Raw genomic sequence first — 23,774 nt, 5'->3', positions numbered from 1 at the left:
TCTCCATGTAATGATATGATATTTTTTCCTGGAGACAGACTCAGTCAGGTCCATGTAAAAGAGGGTGCAGAATCACAGCTCATCAATGAAGCTGAGAAAGCCTGAGGGAGAAAGACGTGATTAGAAATGGGTCTTCATCATCCAGCTTATACCAGGTACAGAAGAGCCTCAAACATCAGCAGAGCTTCTCTGTGCTCCAGCACTTCCCAAATGTTACATGAGCCTTTAAAGGGCTTAGCATTGGCCAAAATCAGGATCCAAGCTGAAACCAAACTCCTTAACCACTTCACACAGCAGAAACATTTAGTGTTCTAGTTATATCAGGACTGGCTTGTCCATGGGAAAATACTGTGTTTTGGAGATTGTAAATGTGAATGCAGATCCTGAGTCTTCTTGTCTTCTTGCGAGCATCACTCCATGCCTGTTTGTGTGTAGAGCTGGACTTCTTTTGCATGCTTTGCCACTATGTCCTTATCTCTCCGAGACAAATGTAAAAACATGGAAATAATGTTTAAGGAACATTTTATCCACAGTTCATTAAGGTGAGGGATAACTGAGCCAATCATCACTCATTTCAGTGCTTTACCATCCTTTCCAGAATACCAAATTATCCAGGAACAAGGTGCTCCAGTAAATATCCAGATAATGCTAACTGTGCTGCTCGAGCTGATCCAGTCATCACTACAAAACCCAAAGACTAGCAGTGATTTGAAGGAAAACCCTTGGTATTATCATCATGGTATATTCATAATGTATATTAAAACTGAGGATTCTTCATAGCCATTGGGCTCTTCCCAGTCCAAAGCAATGATTTCCAACCAATAACATGCAACACAACTTCTGCAAAAGTATTTTGTCATTCTTTGCAGTCACATTTCTAACTATTTTACTGGGGGTGATGGCACAGCATTTACGTGATGCAAGACACATCGGGTATCTACAGCGGGCACTACCTTGTTTCATTTGTGGATTTGACTGCGTTTTACTTCTTTTTGCAGACTTTCCCCCCTTCTTCATCTTGCCTGCTCCGTGTCCCACCCCAAAATGCGTAAAGGCTGCTGTAGGTCTGGGCAGAGGTCACAAGAGGCTGCGAGGGCATAGGGGAAGCTGCGACGAATGTAAACTCTTGGGTTAACATTTAAAGAATGCTGCTATAGAATTGGCCAGACAATTTATTTCCCAGAGTTTTCCCATGGGTAAAAGACAGATCATAGCTCTTCCTTCCCATGAAAGGCACTTTGATCTCCCTTGATGAAATGCTTTATGTATTTTGGGAGTTTAGCGTAATTGGCTCTGATGGCTCAAGGCTCTTCCCTATCCCCAAAAATTCCCTATGTCGGTGTTCTGAAAGCCTCACACAGCACATGGCTGTATTAAGTACACGACAGATCAAGAGGAGCATATTTATGGCTTTGGGAAAAGCTCATTACAGATCATTTAAAATACCCCTTCTTCATTATGAAAAGTGTTTTGTGTGGTGGTTTTGTCCTAATGGGAGTCAAACCCCATGTCACCAGAAAGCTGCCTGACACGTACAATTATTAATTACTCAACAGCGACTGCAGAAGAACTCAGTCATGTCTGATGGGACCTATTCTTAGATATTTGGACTAAACATGGTGTCACCCCTCCTGTCGCAGCTAGGGGCTGCCAGCCCAGCAAAGCACTGGTGCGATACCACAGCTCCCGCAAGGAGAGCACGTCAGGAGCGCAGAACATTTCTCATCAGCACTGAGATGCACAGCTACATCTTACGTTGGCATTTACGCTGAGCGACTCTTTATTTTCTCACCTCTCCGTGAGTTACCACATTGAGTCACAACCATTGTTTTGATGTGGAGCGTATGGTAAACAGGGCTGTATCTGAAAAGTCACTTATTTTGTTAATCTAATAGAGGAAGGAAAACATTCCTGGCATTATGCTTTTATCAGCTTATAAACATGTGGTAGAAGCCGACGTGCCTTAGAATAACAGCAGAAACAAGACTGGGAAAGGAAACATTGAGATCTGGATGCTTTAGTAAAGACAACCAGCAGCACGGAGTATTGTGTAACCTCAGAGCTTTTCCCACTCATCTCTGCAAAAGGCTGTTAAATATTCTTAAACTTTGGGGGCCTGTAATTGAATTTTTTAATCCCTTATCAACTGATTAGCCAGCCCTTACTCAAAGGACATTTAGGATTGACAAGAAAAGCAACAAACAGTGGAACTTCCCGTGCTTCATCCAAAAGGAAGGTTTAAAAAGTTAATGAAAATGTATCAAGCGTGCATAATGTGGGTCATTTTGCAGAAGGAAAAAACTGCAATTTCCAAGGAAAAGGGGTGATGAGAGTCAAAACTATCATTGTCTCCTTGCCTGAATAGTTACTACTTTCCTGGCCTTAAGAGTAGAGAAAAAATATGAACAGCATTTTTGACCTGCACAAAGGTGTAAGTCAGCACCCAGATGTCCTCATGGTCACTTTTTCTCTTTTATAGATACATACACAATATTGGCCGATGTCACCACAGATTTGTGCTTGGCACCATGCCTTCAACCATGACATTGCTCTTGGCCCTGCCCTAGCACCTCGGCTCACTGGGCTTTCTAGGCAGGCCAATTTTTATCCTACTGGTGTTGAGCTGCATAGTCCTGTCTGGATGTGTTGTATCCTATTCCCCTAGCCATGGGACCTCACCAGACGTGGCCTCAGTCAACTTAGATTTTATGGTGGCACTCCTTCTGAAAGAGATAATCACCATGTTCACTCACACCCAGATATCAGCATATTTAGTCGCCCACAACAGCACTTTTTCTGCACTGGATGCCCTCAGCAGAATGCAGGTCTGTCCCTTCAAGGTGCAAACAGGATGACACCAAAGGACTTTCATCCTTTTCCCATCCTTTTCATCCTCTCATCCAAAAGCATTCATGCCTCCTGACACATGTTAATTTGCTGGGTTCGGTGAAGAAACTCAAACGACAGAGTCATATGAGGGTTGAAACCAAGGCAGCATCTGTGCTGAGGTTTATTTGCTTATGAAACTCTCCATTTTTGATGGTTAAAGGCACCGCCTTAAGACTCCTGTAATTATTCAGTGCTGTTTTCTCCTTGTGTGGGTGTTTTTTTCACCAATGGTGGAGTTCATGCTTTGGCAGAGATTGGCAAGAGCCCCTTTCAGCCCTATTTTGAAAAGTTGAACTTTAAAGGGATATGGGCAGTTATTTATCCTCGCAATTAAAAACATATAATTCGCATTTTGTAAAGCCAGTTTTATGGGGTGAGTTCTCTACGTGCTGCAGAAGGTTCCTCCATCATCATAAGACCACAAAGGCTAGAAATTTACAATGTATTTTAGGAAAAGAAAAGACAAACAGATGACAAAAAAAAAAAAACGAAGAAGATGCTTCAAGCCAATGGGATGGGTGGGAAAACTAAGGTTAGCTGTCAAGCAGAAGGGAAAAATGAGGCCATAGAGTTAGTTGAGGTGATGGGGCCCAGATGTGCCAGAGATGCCCCTGAATGCACAAACCAAAGTCACTTAGTCACATGCAAAAGAAATCTCCACCTCGTTGTGTCCCTCCAGACAAATAAGAGCAGAAAAGCCATTCTGTAGAGGTAAAACTTCTCTCCATCATGCCCCAGCCCTCCAGGGCTGGCACAGCCATGGGCTGCACCCAGACCCTCACTCCTGTCAACGTCTTCTTGCTCAAATGGCATCTGATGGACCTCATTCTGCAGAGCACATTTCTAACACCGTTAGCAACCAGAAGTCCCTCACCAGTCTCAGATGTCACAGGGACAAGAACTTCAGCCATGAACCACTCCCAGGTTTATCGTGCACAGGGCCGTTTCTAAGTTACTTTGACCAAAGCATTTGGGATCAGCACTTAAGACATACTGTCCCATGCACACCTACCAAGCAATGTAGGAGGACACACCAGAAGAGCACGGCACTCCTACTTTCCCCTCTATATCTTTTCTGGAAAACATGATAAATATGTGAGCGAAGCTGCTGGGACATATCAGATATGCATCTCCACCCCCCTGATGTGGATTAAGAAAAAAAAGTCATTTACCACTCAGCATATTTGGAAAGTCTCTTGCGCACAGAGCAGACACCTCCAGACGTCTCCATCGGTGACGTTATTTATAAGTGGACCAAACAGCTTGTTAGGCTAATTGCTCCTGGAGGGATTTAACTCTATTGAGAAAGCTTGAACAGGGCTCAACTGTTCCAGAGCATTAGCTGCCACTCCTCCCTTTGATTTACATCCCTCGTAAAATTTTATGGCCAGATTAGAATGAACTTCACTTGCACTGTGTTTTTAGTAAGGGTTTTTTTGTGCTGAATACAAGCAAAAATCAATGCTGTAACTAATTACAGCCTCAACCAGGAAAGGAAAATACCTCAAAACGGGGGGGGGGGACACCCAAAAAGCCCCCCAGAACAGATCCCTTTGGAAGCCCTGCTTCAGACACGTGAGCTCTGAGTCTCAGTATGTTAGGAGAGCAGCAACAATAAAAAAGACACAGTTTAGGGCAGAGCAATTTGGGATGGAGAAAGACTGATGCGGCTTTTTGTGGTAAACAAGAGGGAGCGTGAGGCAGTCAGGGTTCCAGTAAATGGGAGGAGTGGGTGTTTATCAGGCATTTTGTCTGGAATGCCTTTGAGTCATTTGGCTGCTGAGCTTGTTCGTATGGAGGGAAAAGTCTACTTTTGAAATAATTGGTTGCTTTGCAGAGATAATTCGGCCATATAGTGCATTTTTTTTGATAAATTACAGAACTCCCTGGGCTACACTTTGCTTCACCAACTGTAAAGCTAGGACATAAATCCAAACAGAAAAAAGATTTTTTTCTTCCTTTCTTTCTGCCAGTGAAATACAACGTCACTGAAAATGGCCTTTATATCTATACTATGAATACATGAAAGATTGGAAAAAGGAAGGAGAATAAATAAGCCTAGTAAAATATTTACCATTCTAGACATCAGTAGCCAAGGCCAGACTGATGGGAAATGCTTAGTTTGGGGCTGACAGCCTTTAAATGACCTCTTTACAAGTGCCTGAATCTTGAAATTCAACATGCATGTGAGCTCCAGCGGGACGTGCAAGGATTTTGTGCAAGTATTTTGCCGTGTCAGGCGCTGGCCCATTGACAGCAGCAGGAATTACAGGTGTTTAGTTCCTCCCAGATGTGCAAAATGCAGATGCTGGAAAGCAGCTCATCCCGACGAGGCTCCAGCTGCCTCCCTTCATGCTGGACGAGAGCAGATCATATGCTACATTTCACTTCTGGCCAGGACTTACCTCCATTTACTGCTTTTTTGCTCAAAATTAATGCTTTTGGGCTGCAGAAGCATTTCCCAAGATGGATTTTTCCACCGAGAAAGGAGCCGCAAGAGAAGGACCACTTCATATGGTCAAAGTGTGGGGCTTGGTAGATTTATTTTAAATTAAATAAGTTATTCCATGTGTCCTGGACACAAGCTTACTAAAAACTAATTTGAAATCCAGGGAGAAAACCCCTGACAGTCAATTTTTCAGTCCTTCAAGCTGAAATACCGTACCAGTAGTTCATCACCTGGCAAATAAACCTGCCAGCTCGAAACTTTATTAATCATTTTCTGTACCCTGCTTGAACTTTTCCAAACTGAACTCCGGAGTGCTCTAATTCTCCATCCACTGGTACCAAAAGAAACAAGTAAAGAGGACAAAAGGAGAGCGATGAAGGCTACGTCATCCTCCTCTGCCTCCTCCACCGCAGGAACATGAACTTCAGAAGCTGTGAGTCGGGGCAGATACCTGCCATTTGCCCCACAGCATCCCTAGTTGTAGCCCAGAAACAGCCAGACCAATACCTTCCTCGATGAGATGGATTTTTAATTTTTGACCTGGCCAAGGAATTTTTTTACAGCAATTTCTCTATCATTCCAGAGTAATAATTAACAATTTTTCTCATTATCTACATTCTCCGACACCTCCAAAGACCTTGCTTGATTATGTGCCTGTACTCCTTCTTCTAAATGTTAATGTTTTAGTCTTCAAGGAAAAAAAAAAAAAAAAAAAAAGGAAAGAGATGACAAAAACTCCACAGAAAAAAGGAACAGATGTTCCTGAGATCATAGCAAAACAAGCCACATACTTAGTAGGAACAAACTGTGATGTATAACATAGTTATTTTCCTAACCTTTCTAAAATTACCTATTTGACTGATTTCTTATGTGTCAAAAGAGGCATAAGGCCTTCCCTTCTGTCAAAGTACCATTGTCTCGAGTAATTTAGAAGCTCCCTGTTTCGGTGCATTGAGACTTCCAGCGCACAGACAGATTTAAGACATCTTTAAATTTGTGCAAGGCTCACAAGAATGCATTTCTTAATACCACTGTAACTAGAGAAGTATTTATAGAAGTCCGGCTAAAACCCAAAGCTCTGAACCAATGACTATCCCAAAAGAAATGCAATAGTAAGTCTGCTTCGCACATACAGCTCATGGTTTGGGGTGCAAGGAGGGGCACGGCACTTGCACCACAGATCTGTGTGTTGGGTGGGGTACAGCTCACAGGCACAAACACAGAACAGGGACAACGTTAGAAATTAGGGGGTGGGAATCTCTCTACCCTACTGCACAGCTGCAGAAGAGACTGCTGATAAAATCAGCCTCTTACATCATGTCAGGCTGTTGCTTGCATCATCCCAGCCTTGTTCAGTAATGCATCCCAAATTTGAACATGCAGTCATTGCTGTGCTATATATAGGCTGAATAATTTTACATTCATGCACCTATTCTGCATATAACACTGTTACAGTAATAGGCGTAAGAACCACCTCAGAAAGGAGAAAGTCTTCTTTAAAGTCTCTTAAGGTCTCCTCCAGTGTCAACCTAAGCAGAGATTATAAATATATAAAAATGCACCCAGATTTCACTACTTTCTTAAATGGGGTGGAGGTCCTATTGTAACATATCCTTACGATGCTGCTAGCAGTTGGGTAGCGTTGCTGCCTGGTATAGAGAACGAGGCATCTTTCCTTAATTCCTTCCGTCCAGATCTTCCACGTAGTTATTTTTCCTTGACATATCCTAAGTATGTTTAACTTTCAGTACTTAATGGCAAGATGCATCTAGGTAGGGAATACACTGTAGGTTACCTTGGGCCAGCAGCTATCAGTGACTAACATGGATGTTGTGATTAATATGGCATCTAAGTTCAAGTGAACGATGAGAAATTCAGATTGGCTTCTAAATCAGACTACCAGACCCTGACTTTCCTTCAGACAAGGGAAAAATGTGTCTGTGTCACTTATTTCATTGGCCATTAATGCTATTCCTAGAGGATACCTCATTTAGATGTGCTTTCTCGTACTTCTTCCAGTTCAGCTCTCATACAGTTATGGACAAGACGTCGTGGTTTAACCCCACTCGGAAATGAAGCACCGCGCAGTGTACTTTCCTGTAATAGCTTTTTCCTACGTTTTAACGACTGTAACAACCAGAGGGTTCAGAAAGGTAGAGCTTTTATTTCAAAAACGAATCTGAAAGAACAGAGGAACTGCTAAATTGGGTCAGAGATCCACGTAGCCCAGCATCCTAGTCTTCATGGTGGGGAGCAGCTGGCAGTTTAGGAAAAATACCAAAAGACAGAGCGTAGAGCAATCCCTCCCCGTGCACTTTTCCTGCAATCAGCTGTTCAGAGGTTTCTTTTCAATGGACTCCAGACCACCATGATTAGCAACCACTAAGAGTTGCACAACTAAAGTGTCTGATTTCTCTCCAAATCCTTTTATACCCTCAACCTCCGCAGCATTCTGTGACAATGAGTTCCACACTCAGAACTCTGCATTTTGCGGGGAATAACATTTTTTTTTGAAAGCTGCTGCTGGCTAACGTCACTGGGACAAGCTTGCAAACGCTCATGGGGGAGAGCCGTCGGTGACAGGGTGCCAGGAGGAAAGGTCGGGTCCTTCAGCTTTTGAACTAAGCTGCAAATCTGGAACCAGCTGGGAGGCTTCGTCCCTGCAAGAAAAGCAGCGATGCTGAGTTGGCGTTCTGCGGCCAGGGGGAAGAACCAGACACCCACCCTTTAATTTCTAACATGGTTTTGATTTGGAAGCAGATACGAGATGGGAGCCTAGGGGAATTTTGTCAGCATTGCCAAATGAAGCCTTCCTGGGGTGGATCTAGAAACGTCCAGGACTGTCCGGACTTGCAGAGGGTGCCTTGTTTGGATTTTAGCAGAGACTTTCCTTGCTGGGTCATTTCCTCCACCGTGCAGGTTTTGACAGCCAGTGAAGGGAGTGGAGCAGGTACCTGGCAGCAGCTACAGGCCAGAGTTTTCAAGTTCAAGCAGTGGGCATTTGGGGGTTTGGTGGCCTATTTTATGTGCTTTAAACGTGTCTGGTTTTCAGAAGAAGCTGAGCTCTCAGTCTTCTGAAAGTCACCTATGGCATTTCCTCTGACAGCCAAGAATTAGTGTTTATTTTTAAAAGCAAACTAAATGTAAACAACCAAACTTGCCTTTTTTTCACGAGAGAAAAGACTCAATAGGGAAAAGGCTCCAGTAAAAGACTGTGACAATCACGTGGCAGGAGAAAGAGCACTTCACTGAGAAGCACATATTTTGTTGATATAATCCTTTCCCCTAGAAGAGGCATTCCTGTATTGATTTTCTGAACATTTATCTCTTCTGTGCTCTTGTCTGATAAATACTTGTGTGAGCAAATTTCCCTCTGTAAATGGTTAGCCTGCTGTTTGGGGCAGAGGACTCATTATTTTTATAAAGCAACAGACTGCCTAAGTAAGACCGTCTCCAGAATGGACCATCCACCAACTCATAAACCTATATGGAGACCTATATAAAATCCTACATAAACCTACATAACAAACAACGGAACAAGTGCCCATGGTTTGTCTGCACGTATGAAGTGCTTGCACAATCATTCTTTCTCAAATAATATATATCTTGTTTGTCAATTTAATAAACACGTTAAACATTAAATGAACATTTCTTTATATCAAATAAAAAATCTGTGCATTTATGCTTCAGATATCTATGGAGCTGTAGCCACATAGGTCAATATAGGAGGATGGGAATTCTTTACCTTTTCTTGCCTGTCATTATTTTACCTGTAATAAAATTCCACCAAGCCCCAGCCTTGCGTTAACCCGTTCAGTCGGAAATCTGCAATGCACTCGTGGAAAACACCGCTTCCAGTCAGGCCGTTATACACCACGGGGCAAGCCTGCTTATCCAGCATTGCAGAAACATCAAAGTCCTTGCCACCTTCGGTAAGAGTAAAAAGGGAAGAATGTCTCCAACCTTCAGTAGTATTTTATCTCAAAAAATCCCAAGATCTATTATTTTTGCATATGGTTTCTTCTTATGCTTTTCTAAAGAGCAAGTTTTCCTGTCTGCTTTGTAAATTAAGTAAAATCTTTGATCAAGCCATATTTTCAGAGCAGCTGAATCCACCTCATAACTTACGTTTTAACACCCAACAAGTGAAAATCCTATCATTTATCTGGATTAGCATAAGCAACAGCCACGACAAATAGAAACTATAACTCTCCCTCTGACACAGCTGCCTGTGGCCCTGATCCTGCAGTGGACACACGCATCGGTTCACCGATGACACCCCACACATACGACTTAAGCACAGAAGCAAATTTCTCAGGGTGTGAGATGATGCACTTAACTTTCAAATTTGCTCCAAGGATCACACGGAATTTCACTGCATAGTCTTTCCTCCGCTAAATGAACTGCATGCCAAAAAGCTGAAGGCAGATATAGGCAGGCCACATTTAGCTTACCGGCAGTAAAACTGACTCTGTATTCATCCTTGATAACACCATCATCGGCCATCTCAGCCAGCGAGGCATTGGACCACTCGATGCCAGCCTTCCTCCCGTCGGGGAAAAAGACATAACCTACAGTGAGGCTGAAGGGGAAAGAAATGGAGCAGAATTAAAGTTCAATCAAAGCTCAAATGGACCAGCACGTTGGCCTTCCAGGGGAGCTCAACGCTGAGCATGGCCTTCATCCCTAGAAAGCAGCGGGAATAAATAAAAAGGGTTATATCGGGGCATATTGCAAATGCTGAGCGGGGGAAGCCACGCATCCAGGAAAGGAGATGAGGCTTGCAGGATGGATTGTGGTGGGCAGGCGGGACAGGCAGGTCACTTGGTCCCACTTGGTCACAGGGCCACGAACGCTGGTCCTTAAGCTTCTGGATGCAGACAGCACCAGTCAGCAAAGCAGGGCTCCCTGCGTAATGCCCCATTACAGACAGACACACCACCTTAAACAGCTGGAAGTGCTCAATTTGTCCCTTTAAATCATCTAGACAGCAAGACGGGCAGCTGCATCAGTCAAACAGTAATTGAATGGGAAGGAAGTAATTGAAAGCAAAAGCTGTCCTTGTGACTAACTGCAAATGGAAAATTGGGTGGAGGGAGTGGAGAGCAAGAGGGTGTGGATGGAAATTGGGCTATAGAAGTTCAAAGCAAGAATGTGCATATAGGCATCCTGCAGAGCAACTTCTGCCACCTTTAAGACCTATGTTTTTAGCAGCGTAAACTTCCTTGGTGACTTACTTAGTTGTGGTAGCTGGCATATTAATAACTGTTAAATGTGCCGCAGTCCCATCCTGTAAGACAGCAATGAAGAAAAAGCAGTCTAATTTGTGCAGACGTGTTTGTGTGGATCATACGCTGACTTGACCAAGAAAACACTGGATATAACTCAGGTTATGTAGTGTGCTATGACTTTATACTTTACAATCTTCCCAATACATCTTCCATGACAATCTGGCTGCAAATGAGAGTCCAAGAACATAAACCAGACACATTAAGGACAAATTAAGGACATTAAGGACAACAGAAAGTCCACAGCAAGAGGATGTAAGAGGAGGAGGGAAACAATACATGCAGAGATGTCAGCTAGCCATGTTCAAAACTGACAGGCAACTTATCAAAGTTGGTCCTGCTTTGACCAGACATCTCTCCTAACCTATATTATTCTATGCCTGAGAGCAGCATACGAGAAAAACGTTAAATAAGAAGGAACTGGAATCTCATGTTTTTATTCATTTCTCTTCCATTCTTGAGTCTGAATCCCTTCATGCTCCACTTGGGCTGCTCTGAGGCAAGTATAAGCCTATGCTGTGATGTTATGTATGTACAGACATGCAGGGTCTGAGGACTCCAAAGTTCAATCAGTGATAAACTTTAATTCCTTCTTAACAAACAGTCCGGTGGCTTTTAATTAGGAGAGAAAGGGCCACAGTTATTTTGAGTTCCGAATAACTACAAAGAAAAGGGAGAGGCTACTACCTGACTATACACATTACAGTGCAAAAGCGCAGTCTTATGAAAAGGAACAGAGGCATACATTAAATCACAGCAGCTACTGGATCTGCACAGCTGCGGGATTTTCCAAGGTGTGTTTTTGTGCTGGCCAACATATATCTGGGAAAAGAATTTTTATTCTGAATTCAGTCTTAACTCCTGTAATGCTGCCTATAACAGACAGTTTAGATTTCTTTACGCCTGTGTTGGCAAAGGAAATGCCTTTCCAATAGCATCTGTTCGGGCTGCATGCCAGCTTGTAACGCCAGCATTCAGCATTTCCCCGGGGTTTGTGCTCCCAGCAGCCACAGCGCAGACACACCTCTGGCATAGCCACAAGGCCAAAGCAGAGATTAGAGCCGAGCACAGGCAGAAATATTTGCTGACTGCTGTCATGAAGGCTTAGGATGCCTTCAGACACCTCGGGCTCTCAATTAGTGTGAATCAGCACTGCATCAACTCCATTGAGTGCCGGGTATCTGCGGCAGCTGAGAATGTGCCCTGTAACGCCGCCTATCTATTTGTTTCTTAAAAAGGCCAAAACAAACAGTTTCAAATTACCAAAACAACTTTGGGTTCAACCAGCGTAGCAAAATCTCAGTTTTTACACATAGGCTCTGCTTTTGAGAGCTGCTTCCAACATTGCATACACTAACGATGGCAGCAGTTAGCACTTCTGATTGCGCACCATGGGTGCTCCTAATGCCTTATTTCTGGGTATTTAAATATGAGGTGTTCAGAACACCTCCATCTTCATGGTTAAGTAGTAGATTGGCATGTTAATACCTACCTCAAAGCGTGCCAAAATCATGACATACCGATAAATCTCAGACCAGTTTCTGATACCTGCAAAAAAAAACCCCAAATCACCCAATCTAAGGTTAACTGTTGCTGGAAAACATGAAATAATGGTACCTGACTTGGCATTAACTTTGAGTAGAGAAATTCTCCAGTAATTGGTAACAGGCTAAGCATGTCCCCAAAAACAATAATGGAATTGTTCCTCTTCTTCCATTAGTTCAAGGCCTAATGGAAAGGGGAGCAGAGTAATATGTCAAGTCAGACTGACAACAGGTCTACATACTGACCAAATCCAGGAAAATGTCACAAAACATTTTAACAGCTCCAAACGTGTCAATGCCTTTGCAGCAGCTCACGAGACATGAATGGACCAAATTCTCTCCATCACGAATCTCTGCACTCATCTGGCCCTCACTCATCTGTGAGCTTATATCCCATCTCCCCCTTAAATAGGAATATTGATGCCTTGAGGAGCATCAGCCTTTAATGAGGTGAAGAGAGGAAGGTGGGATTTGTGGTTCAGGGAGACTTAATGCCTACTTGGGTCTAGGTACTCTGGTACCTATCCTTTGATGGATAACAAGGATAAAAGAAGCTCTTTGCTCAGATAGGCTTCCAGCATTTGGAAAGGCAAATTGTTTGGTCCTCAGCCCCTCTGCCACAGTCGCTCAGCTTTGGGGGCTGTAAGAGCAAGAAGGAGTGATCCCAGGACTGGGGGTGTCTTAGGAACATCACGTTTCTTCTTCATTTAGAAACTGTAACTGTTAAGGCCTCGATTCAGAGCATTATGACATGTGAAGTTTAGCCATAAAAATGGTATTTCCTCTGAAATGTCTTAACTTCATGCCCAGTCATGAAATTGTTTATTTTTAAAGATAATCTTTAGTCCCACTGTCCTGCCAGTACCACCTATAGTGAAGGTAGCCAAGTGAGTGAATTGTTTCTGGTTCTGTTACCGTACGAGTGGCTCCGAACGCCTTTGAGGGAAAGTTTAGTTTTCTCATGATTTTCTATTTCAATTTCTCCAACAGACTGGCCCCACTGCTCATGTCGGAAATGTTGTTCCCTTTGTCTGGGAGAAAGGAAAGAGTGAATCAACACAAACATAAATCAACAGGGCAAAATCAAGGTGGCCCCAATGCCAATCTGACAGACTTACATCCCAAAATAAAGGAGAGATTTCAGACCATCTGGATCATGGCTATGCCAGATTTTACACATTAGTAACCACTTTTACATTTCCCAGTTATTGCTACATAATGTCTATGAGACACCTGAGAATGAAGCAGCAGCAAATTCCCACCCTAACAGACTACAAAAATGCCCTTTGTTTGAAAAAAATGCTGTGCTACCAAAGAGTTGCTGCTTAGAAGTCAGACCATATACATATTCTCTACGTGTATTAAACAACACACTATTGATACTCATATTTTGTTCCTGTCTTTTCAGCTCTCCAAAGCTTGTATAGTAATTAAAACGCCCACTTTAGCCCTCCTTTCACGTGATTATATTCGACCCTTTGCTTAGATATACCTGCACCATTGGTTTTGGAAGAGGCCTAAATTAGGTTGTTAGCAATGAAAAAAGAATAAGAAATACTCCTAATGCTCAAGGTTTTACACACCAAAACTGTGGGCAGGTCCCTCCACCCACACATCAGGAAGACCCTGTCTGTGTGCAGGATCCTCCTTAGAGGTTGCCAGGTCCAGGAGAGAACCAGGAGACACTCAACAGGAGCCATGTCCTTTATTAGCTCACTTCAAATTAAACCCACCTTCTAAAATCGTCTAAAACCACATATGATAGACCCTGAAGAGATCTGTAGAAAAGTTATTATTAACCCCAGAAGAAATCAATCTCGCCTCTCACTTTTTGACCCTCTGGAAGAACTCGATGGTCCATGGTTCCTGGGCAAAAGCACGTACAAATGTGCTGGGTTGACTGTCGACACTAAAATTAAAGACTTCTGTGAAGTTCTCCCAACTAGGAAAAGAGGGGAAAAAATAAAATACATTATTAGCTTTCAAGTCATACTAGGCCAAGTTGTGCACTTGCTACTCTGACAATGGTAACCTTTGTGTTTTATCATTATTAGAAAATTTTGATTTTTGTCATTTTAAATGTTACTACTTTTCAAGGAAGCAAACAAAAGGAAACTGAGAAGAGAAATAACAGCCTGCAAGAGTCAACAGATTACCTAGGAGGGGAAGCTGGCAGGGCAGAGCCGCAAGCAAAAGTGTGCTGCTTTCCCTCACGTAGTCTGTTCAGAGGTACAAATGCAGCATTACTCCAGAAATGCTGTGCTACTTTGACAGCAAATCATTTTTTATCAGACAAATCAAGTCCATAAACAGTAAGCAGAAGCAAGGGCTTCATGGGTTACTTTGTGCACATGACCCTTTGAAAACAGTAATCAAATCTCTAACCATTAACTCACTATACATCCCAAAGCAAAAGTGAAACGCTCTTACTGGAAAGAGAATTTAACTGGTACAAGTTCGCCTTTCTCTTCACTCCACTGCTGTCGGTAGGGTCCTTTTCTGTAAGGCAAAGCACTACGATTTTGTATCAGTCCTAAACAAACAGCAGAATGTTTCTTACATGTTTGGAAGTGGATGCAATAGTAGACACTGCAGAAGTATGATGCTGTTGTGTGCTAAGGTAGAATAGTAATGCTATATTACAACCCTACACTGGACGCAGATATTACTAGATATTACCATAAAAATCAATGCGTGCTATTGCTACCAAATAGCTTTTGGTTCAAGTCGGTTAAATATAATTCCAGATAGCGTTCAAAAAGCTTTGGTCTTGAGTGTAGGTAAATTAAACTATAGAGTGCTGCCATACCTGAGTAATCCGTTGAAGCTTATTTTCCAGCGTGTTTGGGGCTCTACATATTCAATAGTGAGCCCTCCTCCACTCCAAATCTCTTCAGATTCATCACTCACCATCATGTTTGGATGTTGTGGGTGCTAAAAAGACATTTAAGGAAAATATTCACTTAATTCAATTGTGGGGATGCAACGCAGGTGAATTCCTGCTCTGACGGTCCTCTGCAGGAGGAACATTTGGTTGAATTGGCTTTTCAGTTCTACCTGCTTCTGGTAATCAGACTATTAGAGAAGGCAAATTGCATCTAAACCACCTGAGTTATAAGATAATATATTATTGTTTCAGATAATACAACTGAATTACTTGTGTGAAGGGAGGGCACTGCAAGAGCTCAGCTCCTTATGCTAGCGACTCTGCCAAGTTTACAGCCGAGCTGATGCAGGGCTTTGGGGTAAAGTTTATTTTTAGACTGAATTTGATGAACCTCTAAAATAATTTAAATTTCTAGTGCATGCAAGCTCCCAAAACTCTTCAGCTGCCTTTAGAAAAATACGTCTTGTTTCTTAAAGCTGCCACCTTTCTAAAAGAGAGCTTATGCCTGTTGCTGTAGGGAAGGATCTAAGAAGGTCCCGAACTTGGCTGGCAGTTCTAAATGACAAAGCCACAAAGTAGTATCATTATACTAAATATTTTTAGAAAACCAAATAATGCACATCAGTCTTCTCTGTTCTGGCTTTCTGCAACTAGGATGTCTCCCGCTTTTTCTGGTCATAACTACTTAGCAAAAAAAAATTTGTGAACATAAAGATAGTTAGTTGAGTGCAAAGGGATTTATGTCAGATCTTCCCTCCTTCTTTACTACATAGTCAGCTATTAAGAAAAAAGAAAATCCACAGGTAAAATATATGATTAATATTGCCTTCATTTTAGCAAGAATGAAGCAGATATACATACAACTCTCTAAAAGCTTTCCTTTCTCTTTGAAAAGAGGCAATTCCACAATGGTTTTTATAGCATTCACTTATTAAAAAAGGGGAAAAAATCAGCCATAACCATGCAACGTAACTTATTAACCACATGCTGCACATTATCAGAAAGACTGAATGCTCAAATTCTTCCTGGGAGACTTACCAAGATATTTTTTAGAAAAAATGCTATGTTTTGTGCACATTATGAGAAAAAGGGAATGAGTGTCAGATACCTACTCAAAAAATTAGACGTAACCAGTAATCTGGCCAGTTCTACCACTGTCTTTAGGCAAAGCACCAATGTCTTACTGTTAGGATACGAATGTAGTGAAGATGCAGAGAACATTAATTTTTGCTTGGGATCCTAACACAGGTTCAAGATAGGAGGTACGCACCGCTCTCGAATGTCATCCCACATCCACCACTTACTTCAAACTCTCCTATTCCATCCACCCTCAGGAAGAGCCACATCTCACAGATGCCATTAGGACGTTTGGCAAGACGAGCAATCACAAAGGTCTTGTCGGTCTCTGCAAAGCCGGTGAAGTAAACTGAATCAAGCGCCTAGGGAAAGGGAAATGGGTTTCAGCTCCAGCTGGAGGCAGGAAAGGAGGGGGAGAAGGTGAGTAATTCTTTGCTTTCCATAGGTTTCTTCTCAGGAATGAAATTTTACTTTCACTTTTTATGTTTAATAGCAGGCACCCCAGCAAACAGCCAGAGAGTTTTGCTAGCAGCAGTGAAGCCTCATTTGTAAGGCGGGACGGTCCACGTGCTCAGAAAACATTTAGTTAATCTGGCATACAACGCTCACATCATTCATTGACACAAAAGCATTTTTCCTCTCTTGTTTGCCCGTTTCCTCATCAGGCCAGACACAGAAAGCAGCGAGGGAGCAGATGAGAAGCAGTTTTAGAGAGGGAACATAATTATTGCATGATAGCCACGGACAAGGTAAAATATTATCCTGAATTATGATGATTATTTTGCAATGAGAAGTTCCCTTGACCAAAATCCTTATGAAATGTGTCCTCAAAAAGAGCGTCCGCAAGGAAGAAACTGAGCCACAAACATGCTGTTTCCCCACCTAGCTCCAAACTGTATGTGGGACGACTTATACTTAGGGGAAACACAGAACTAAAAAGGAAAAAGGAAGAGAAAGAAAGCAAGCCATAGGAAACCCAGCACTTTACTAACATGATTAGCAGCTGGGCTGCTATAGGGCCAGTTAACATCTCAAATCTCAAAAACTGTTAGGCACAGAAGTCCACAACTTCAAATTCAGACGTATATTTTCGTGTATTTGTGCAAAACTCACTCAAAGTGAAGTTTTAAAAGTTTAAATGTGGAAATTAAGATTTATGTATGCATTTTTGGGCATGGATGAAGTTCTGCTTCTGAAAAATTATTCATCATAAAATGCAAAAAAATACTAAAATCAGATTATTATTGCCCGTTTGCATACAGATAAGGGGGGATTTTGAGGCCACAGAGTCTGGACATACACACAGAATGAGCCTATTGAATGCCAATGCAAAAATTCAGAGACGACATTTCTGGAAGTATTTTCCAGATCTGTTTTTAGACCTCTCTTGTAAGTGTTGCTCCAGCGCTGCTGCTTGAGAGAGCAGAGAGGAAATCACAGACCCCTTGGCTATATGTCAAACCACCCTGGATGTCAGTTTGATTTGGAAGTGGTGTCACTCCTGCCCTATCAAATTTGGTCGAGATTGGCAAAACACTTCAAAACGCTCCAAGCAGCAGCTTAATTAGATAGGAAAAGCTGGAGAGAACAGCTTCTTTTTTCAAAGGCAAAGCAGAAGCCTCGAAGCATTTGTTAAATAATACGACTTCAGGATTCCCAGAAGGCTCCAGGAAATGTTAGCAAGAAGTTGATTTTTCACAAAAATGACTTAGGATCCAAAATCTCAGCTGGCATCTGCTAGCCGAATCTTGATGAGGCAAGGAAAACCGAGGGAAATCCCGTCTTATCAGCCTTTCTGCTTCCCCCTCTCACCAAATAATACAGCAAAGCCCACCCAAATCTCCCTGTCAGGCACAGTGAGTATTTGGACAGGATGGTACACGAACACAGGCAAGGTACAGGTTGTATATAAGGGGTTTATTATTTATTAAGCAAACAAGTACACCTGGAAAACTAGATTCAATTTGCCAAGTGTGCAAAAATAAAAGGCTTCTGTGTCCCACAGTGTGTCTGCTTTTTCCCACCGGTATCAGCTGGTCTGATTTGAGGCAATCCTTTTCCCTGCAAGGGACAGCCAAGGCGACATCCCCACCCTGCCCTCCCTGGGATGTGTTGAAGGGGGGGGAAACGATGTGGGTCCCGAGGCTTCAGGGGTCAGGCAGCGGGGGGTGCCAGGCACCAGGATGCAGGGGATGGGGATCCCTGAGGGATGCAGGTCCCGGGGGGATGCAAGGTGCTGGGTTGCAGGGAGGGGTGCAGATCCCTGAGGGATGCGGGCTCTGCAGATGGAGGTGGTGTGGGTCCATGGGAGTACGAGTCCAAGGGGAACGGGTGTTGTGGGGGAACGTGGGGCCCAGGGGATGGGGGTTCCAGGGATTGGGGGGTGAGGGTGCTGGGGACGGGGTCCCAGGGCAACGGGGGGGTGCCAGGGGCGCAGGGAGAAGGGGGCGCCGGGGGTGCCCGGGAAGGGGGAGTCGCGGAAGGGGGTCCCGGGGAAGGCGCTGCCGGGGAAGCGGGCGCCAGGATTTGGGGTGCCGGGGGCGCGGCGGGACACTCACGTGGGGGTCGGGGCGGAGCGGGCGCGGCCGCCGTGGCTCCGCGGGACCTCCGCCGGCCGCCCGCTGCCTCCAGGCGCCGTGGAAGAGCAGGAGGCAGCCCAGGGCCCAGCGCTTCAGCGGGGCCCAGGCGCCGGGCGCGGCCGCCCGCCGCGCCCCGAGCAGCGCCAGCAGCGCGGCCGCCAGCAGCGCCAGCAGCGCCAGCATCGCGGCGCGGAGCCGAGCGCGGGCCGGGGCGCGCCGGCGGAGCGGGACGCGGGGCGCGGGGCGCGGTGCTCGGCGCTGGCGCCGGCCGCCGCCAAACCCCGCCTCGGGGCCGCGGGGCCGGGGGCAGTCGTTTCCGCGAGGGGCTTGTCGCGGCTGTCGGCGCGCTGAGGTCACTCTGGGAAGTCGCATTGGAGCCTTTTATTTATTTTTTTTTTAATATTATTTTTAAATTTTTTAAATTTGTCTCCCGGGAAACGTGATCTCGGCGCGCGTTTCGCCCAGCTGTATGGAAGCGCTGAAAGGGAAGTTCAGGCAGTTCCCCGGGAGAGGCACAGCCAGGTTTCTAGGGAATCCTCCGGGTTGAGTGTTGTGGTGCAGAAGAGGTGGGTTTGGGGGTCTCCCCCCTGGGGCTATCGGGGGGTATGAGGGCAAGAGGCTGAAGGTTGTGGGTGTCCCCCGCGCTTTGATTCGGATGGCCGTTCCCATTGTCGATTTCTGACCCTGTTTTATTGGGCTCTCGGCGGCAGTGGGTCCTTCGCTTGCTCCCGCTGCCAGCCCCAGCCACCGGGCAGGGCAAAGGCTTGGCAGCCCATTTCATCCAAGGCACCAAAAAAAAAAAAAAAATTAAAAAAAAAAAATCGCAGCGGGCATCCCTTCAGCGTCTCTTGTAGGTACCACTTCTAGAAGCCGTATTTTTGAAGGCTTTCAGCTGGCGGCACAACAGATCTTTTTATTCCTTTTGTAATTAGGAAGTGTTTAGTCTCATTTCCCTACACTAAAATAAACCCAACCTCTCAGGAGTGGTTGAAGCGTAGCTCATCTCGCTTTGGAGAAAGATGCGGCTCTCGGAACCCATGCTTCCTTTTGTTTTCTGAGTGTTTTGTTTTCTGAGTGTTTTGGCTCCCTGATAGCTCTACAGACTTCTCAGTGGACTTCCTGTTCCTTGAAAAAGCATTTATTGTACATTTTCATGCCTTGCCTCAATTGTCCCTCAATTTGGTTATAAAACCACCTCTGCTGTGGTGTTTAACAGATCAGTGCTTACGGTTCTTTCGGTTTTCTTCTTTGCAACTTCTTTCTAATAACCTCCTTGGCCCTGCTGCTTCTTTTTGCCCTTTGCCTAGTCTTTTCTGATCCTGATGTGCACTTACTCTGCCTCTATGATCATGTTTCTATCTATCCTTCAAAAGCCTTTAGTGTCTTAGATGTTCCTTTTAATTTCTTCTTAAAAAGCGTCCTCAATTTTACACAGTTCCCCTTTTCTGAGACCAGGCACAACTTCTGTATTGCTTTATTGCTATCCATGGATGACATCAAATCAAAAGGAGAAGGGCAGGAGCTAAAAAGCAGAAGGCACCAGAGATTAAGACAATGAGGTTCAGACATTTATTTCTGTAAATCGCCATTGCTTCAGTTAATATTCAAGGGGTATGTCTTAAAAGTTAACCACATAGAGTAGGCAGAGAGCCAGAGAAAGAATAAGGTTATTTTCTTGCTTCAGATTGTGTCGTGGAGGGACTGAAAACTGTCTAAAAATAGGAGATGTGGCACAATGTTACCACCCTGCATCTGCAGCACAGCAGATATGGTTCAGTACAGAGAAAGGCTGCAAAGGGAATGGATTATGAAAAACAGCTTTTATTTTTAGTTAAAATTTAAACACGGTATTGACACAAAGCAATACTCAATGCGGAAAAATCCACACAAATGACAAACCTTTGGGACTTTACAACCATGCGCATAATTAAACCCTCGGCAGCCCTAGTCTGCTTGAGTTGTAAGGGCCTATGGCAAATGACATATTCTTGTAAACTCTTCCTTTTTTCCTAATGCAATCCACGAGCAGCTTTCCTGCACTTTGCCAACCTGTTGGAGTCCTTATACAAATCACTTGAATTTCAGTATTTGCATTTCTGAGGGGAGGATAAACGGGGCATGAATATTTTATACGTTCCTCTGATATGTGAAGTATTCAAAAACTCCCATAGTCTAAACAACGCATCAGTTAAGGTATTGTGGCTGTCTCTATGGAATCTATAGCAGAGATAAGCTCTGTTCCTTCCTACGAGGACAGGAAGCATGGAAACAATTTGCTTCGTGCAGCATTATGTTTCAACATTTCTTAGGTAATTTGTTTGAGGACTTGAAATTATCTCTGGCAAACAATTTATCTTGGCAATATTGTTCGCTGTGGAAATGGGTTCCAAACCAGCAGGACTTGCAGAAGAACCAAAGTCCTGACATGTCTGGTAATGTTTTTAGCATGGCAAAACCAACGCTGTGCATATTAAAACAAGTCTAAGATCTGCTCCACATGCTTAGCAAAAACGTGGGGAGGAAAATATTCAACTGATTTGTTTGGTTTTGAGTTCAGGAGGAAATGAGGAATGTGCGACTGATGCACGGCACTAAAAATACCGAGAACAAAGCAAGCTGAATTTCAGAATTTCTGGTTAGCATAAATTTGCTAACTTGCTCTTAAGCATCTGCAATATTGACCATCAAACTTATCATTGCGTGGTGAACACTTTAAACAGCACTGCCTCTTTTAAATCCAGCTGCCTGGCAAAGGAAATTGGTATGTTAGGACTATATTCCATCAGAAAAAATACTTTGGCACCCTCAGAAATCAAGGGCCTGCAAAATCTGATTAAGTGTAGTTCTGAAGTCCAAACTGGTTCTCAAGATCTCCGACTGTGAGCACTGACTGTATTTGCTGTGCAAAGCTATCCAATCTCTCTAGCAGTGTTTGAGCAGAAATCAAAGCCAAGAGAAAAAAACTGCATCATGGCCTCTCCTCCTCAGAGAGCTGCAAATGTAACTGGATTTTCAGAACTACATCCAGAAATAATGGCTAGACTCACATCTGTAGTATGAGACCCAGACATGCCTGTAGTTCAAGAAAGCTGAGATCAGGGAGAGAATTTCCTGGTTTCAGCCTATATAAAAGTCATTATATGTGATGTTTCTTCAAAAAAAAAGTCAAATAGGTGCCTTGTCTATACACCTTTTCTCCCTGCATTTGCATCTGGAGATACGCTGTTTGCCAATGTCATATGGCCAGTTTGACCAGCACTGTTTAGGCTGCCCCAGGGCTGCAGAAATAAATGATGCACCATCCAGTGGACAAACGCACTAGTTACACTGTGGTGACAAGTTACTAAACATCAGTTCCACCAATATCGATTGCAAAACTTCCACTGAATTAGAAGCTCTCATTGACAAAGCACGTGTGAGAACTGCTGAAGTATCCAACCTCCTGGGCTTGACAACATGCAGAGTCCTGTCTAATTGATACTGTTAAAAAAACCCCAACACAGTACCTAACTTTTTGGTAACTTCGGGGTAGCTGTCATCTGTCAGCCATCCTGAGATACAAGCACAAGGAAGGCAATGTGTTTCAGTTTTCTCAAGGGTTAAGCTCGCTATAATCGGCACTGCACCCCCATAAGTATGTACCCAAGAAAAAATGCTTTTCTTCATTTCGTTTTTATTCGTGGATAAACGCCATGTAAGTTATATTAAGGGAAAACATGGAGGGAGATGGAAGTTTTGGAAAAAGATCAGGCCCTATGATTTTGTGTCGATAGATGTTTACATACTTTCATTTTAATAGCAGAGAGGTTGGCATTCAATTAACATATTTCTTGTCACATGTGAAACCCAGCTGTTGGGAAATAGAAGACTACGCACAAAAGCAAGCTCTTCTGAAGTCCCTAATATTTCAGCACAGAAGCAGGAGGAAATGCAAAAAGAAAAAAAAAAAAGTAGAAACACACGGAGACACGTGGGCAGCTGTATTTTATGGTACTTACAGCACGCACAACCCCTTATGCGCTTGCTGCCCGTGTCCCACTAGATGGTGTTCATGCTACAAGAAAAAAACAGGATGCAGAAGCATGCCCGAGCTGTCATAATTTGTTTGTCATCCTTCAGCTTTTTTATCTTTATGCGTCTTAAATGTATCATCAGCTCACACACTGCAAGGTTTGCTATTTTGCATCTCATTTTTAAAGCTACCAGGTATATCTTTTTCCTAATACACAGTGGGAAATTCTGAATGAGTGTCATGTAGTAGTATTTCCACATAAAACAGTTTGTGTAGTTTAACTACCGATGGTGAAGCCTAGGTTGACCAAATTTAGTGAACAGCCACAGAACAGGCTCTTGACTTAGGTGCCAAATCACCCTCCTGAGACTCCCTGAAGTAACGAGGGACTGTAATGAAGTATCACCATGAAAATGTGTGTAGACATAGAGCAAAAGCCTTTCTTGGAAGAACTGAAGTAAAACCCACTGGATCTGTAGTCAGTTATCGCAGGGGCAGGTAGATGTGCTGCTGCTGGATTGCAACGCTGCTGGTGCTGAAGACTTCAAGGGGATGGAGGCAGGACCGTGCCTCGGGTGTCTGCTCCCCTGCGGAAGCAATAACACCGTGGCTTCGGGCAGGGCGTGGGCCGTGCCCACCCTAACGGCCCGGGAGCTGCCTGGAGAGCGTGGGGCAGAGGCCGCCCTGTCAGCAGGCCCCGCATCTTCACTCTGCGACCCACTTGTGACCGAGGTATCACCTCAGAAGCCTACGAATACAATTTTAGCCCCAAAGCATGATTCTTTGAAAACCTGAGGGGAAAAACGTCTAGCTGCGGCGGCCGAGGGGGTACAGATACTGGATGTAGGCGAGCTCCCGCCTCGGGCCCTCAGGCGCGGCGGTGCTCGGCGCTGCACAGCGCCCGCTGGCGGCGCCGCGCGCATGCGCACCGGCGGACCTTCCTCCGGCCGGGCAGTCGGCGCCAAGGACGTCCCGCTCGGGGCGCGCATGCGCACAGCGGGTGGTGCCCCCCCTCCGTTGGTGGGCGCCTGCGCAGCCCGCCCAGGGGC

General features: G+C 44.2%; 1 protein-coding gene across 3 annotated transcripts; it reads right to left on the bottom strand.

The window, feature by feature from the left end:
- Positions 1-7,479: 7,479 nt before the first annotated feature.
- Positions 7,480-19,100, bottom strand: LOC142414063 (uncharacterized). 3 transcript variants are annotated; one of them, XM_075510926.1, is made up of 11 exons: positions 18,693-19,100; positions 16,362-16,496; positions 14,980-15,104; positions 14,601-14,669; positions 13,999-14,112; positions 13,086-13,201; positions 12,119-12,174; positions 10,576-10,628; positions 9,793-9,920; positions 9,109-9,265; positions 7,480-7,998 (listed from the first exon to the last, which is right to left on the bottom strand). In XM_075510926.1, exons 1-11 carry the CDS (start codon positions 19,083-19,085, stop codon positions 7,896-7,898), a joined length of 1,449 nt encoding a protein of 482 aa, XP_075367041.1. In that variant the 5' UTR covers positions 19,086-19,100; the 3' UTR covers positions 7,480-7,895. The 3 variants fall into 3 exon arrangements, with proteins under 3 accessions (XP_075367041.1, XP_075367043.1, XP_075367042.1); XM_075510928.1 differs by having other exon boundaries at positions 7,482-7,998; positions 16,362-16,527; positions 18,693-18,832; XM_075510927.1 differs by lacking the exons at positions 7,480-7,998; positions 9,109-9,265; positions 9,793-9,920; positions 10,576-10,628 and adding an exon at positions 10,822-11,448.
- Positions 19,101-23,774: the final 4,674 nt, after the last annotated feature.

The sequence above is a fragment of the Mycteria americana genome, chromosome 8, assembly GCF_035582795.1.
Source record: "Mycteria americana isolate JAX WOST 10 ecotype Jacksonville Zoo and Gardens chromosome 8, USCA_MyAme_1.0, whole genome shotgun sequence".
In the NCBI taxonomy this organism is placed as follows: domain Eukaryota; kingdom Metazoa; phylum Chordata; class Aves; order Ciconiiformes; family Ciconiidae; genus Mycteria; species Mycteria americana.
This window is presented reverse-complemented; position numbering and strand designations above follow the sequence as displayed.

Bases quoted from the DNA above. Each gene is read 5' to 3' on its own strand.
- LOC142414063 (XM_075510926.1), bottom strand. From the start codon at position 19,085: ATGCGACTTCCCAGAGTGACCTCAGCGCGCCGACAGCCGCGACAAGCC. The intron at 14,670-14,979 runs GTATGGCAGCAC...TTTGCCTTACAG, and splicing joins AGCTTCAACGGATTACTCAG to AAAAGGACCCTACCGACAGC. The intron at 13,202-13,998 runs GTGAGAGGCGAG...CCTTTCTCCCAG, and splicing joins TTCTTCCAGAGGGTCAAAAA to ACAAAGGGAACAACATTTCC.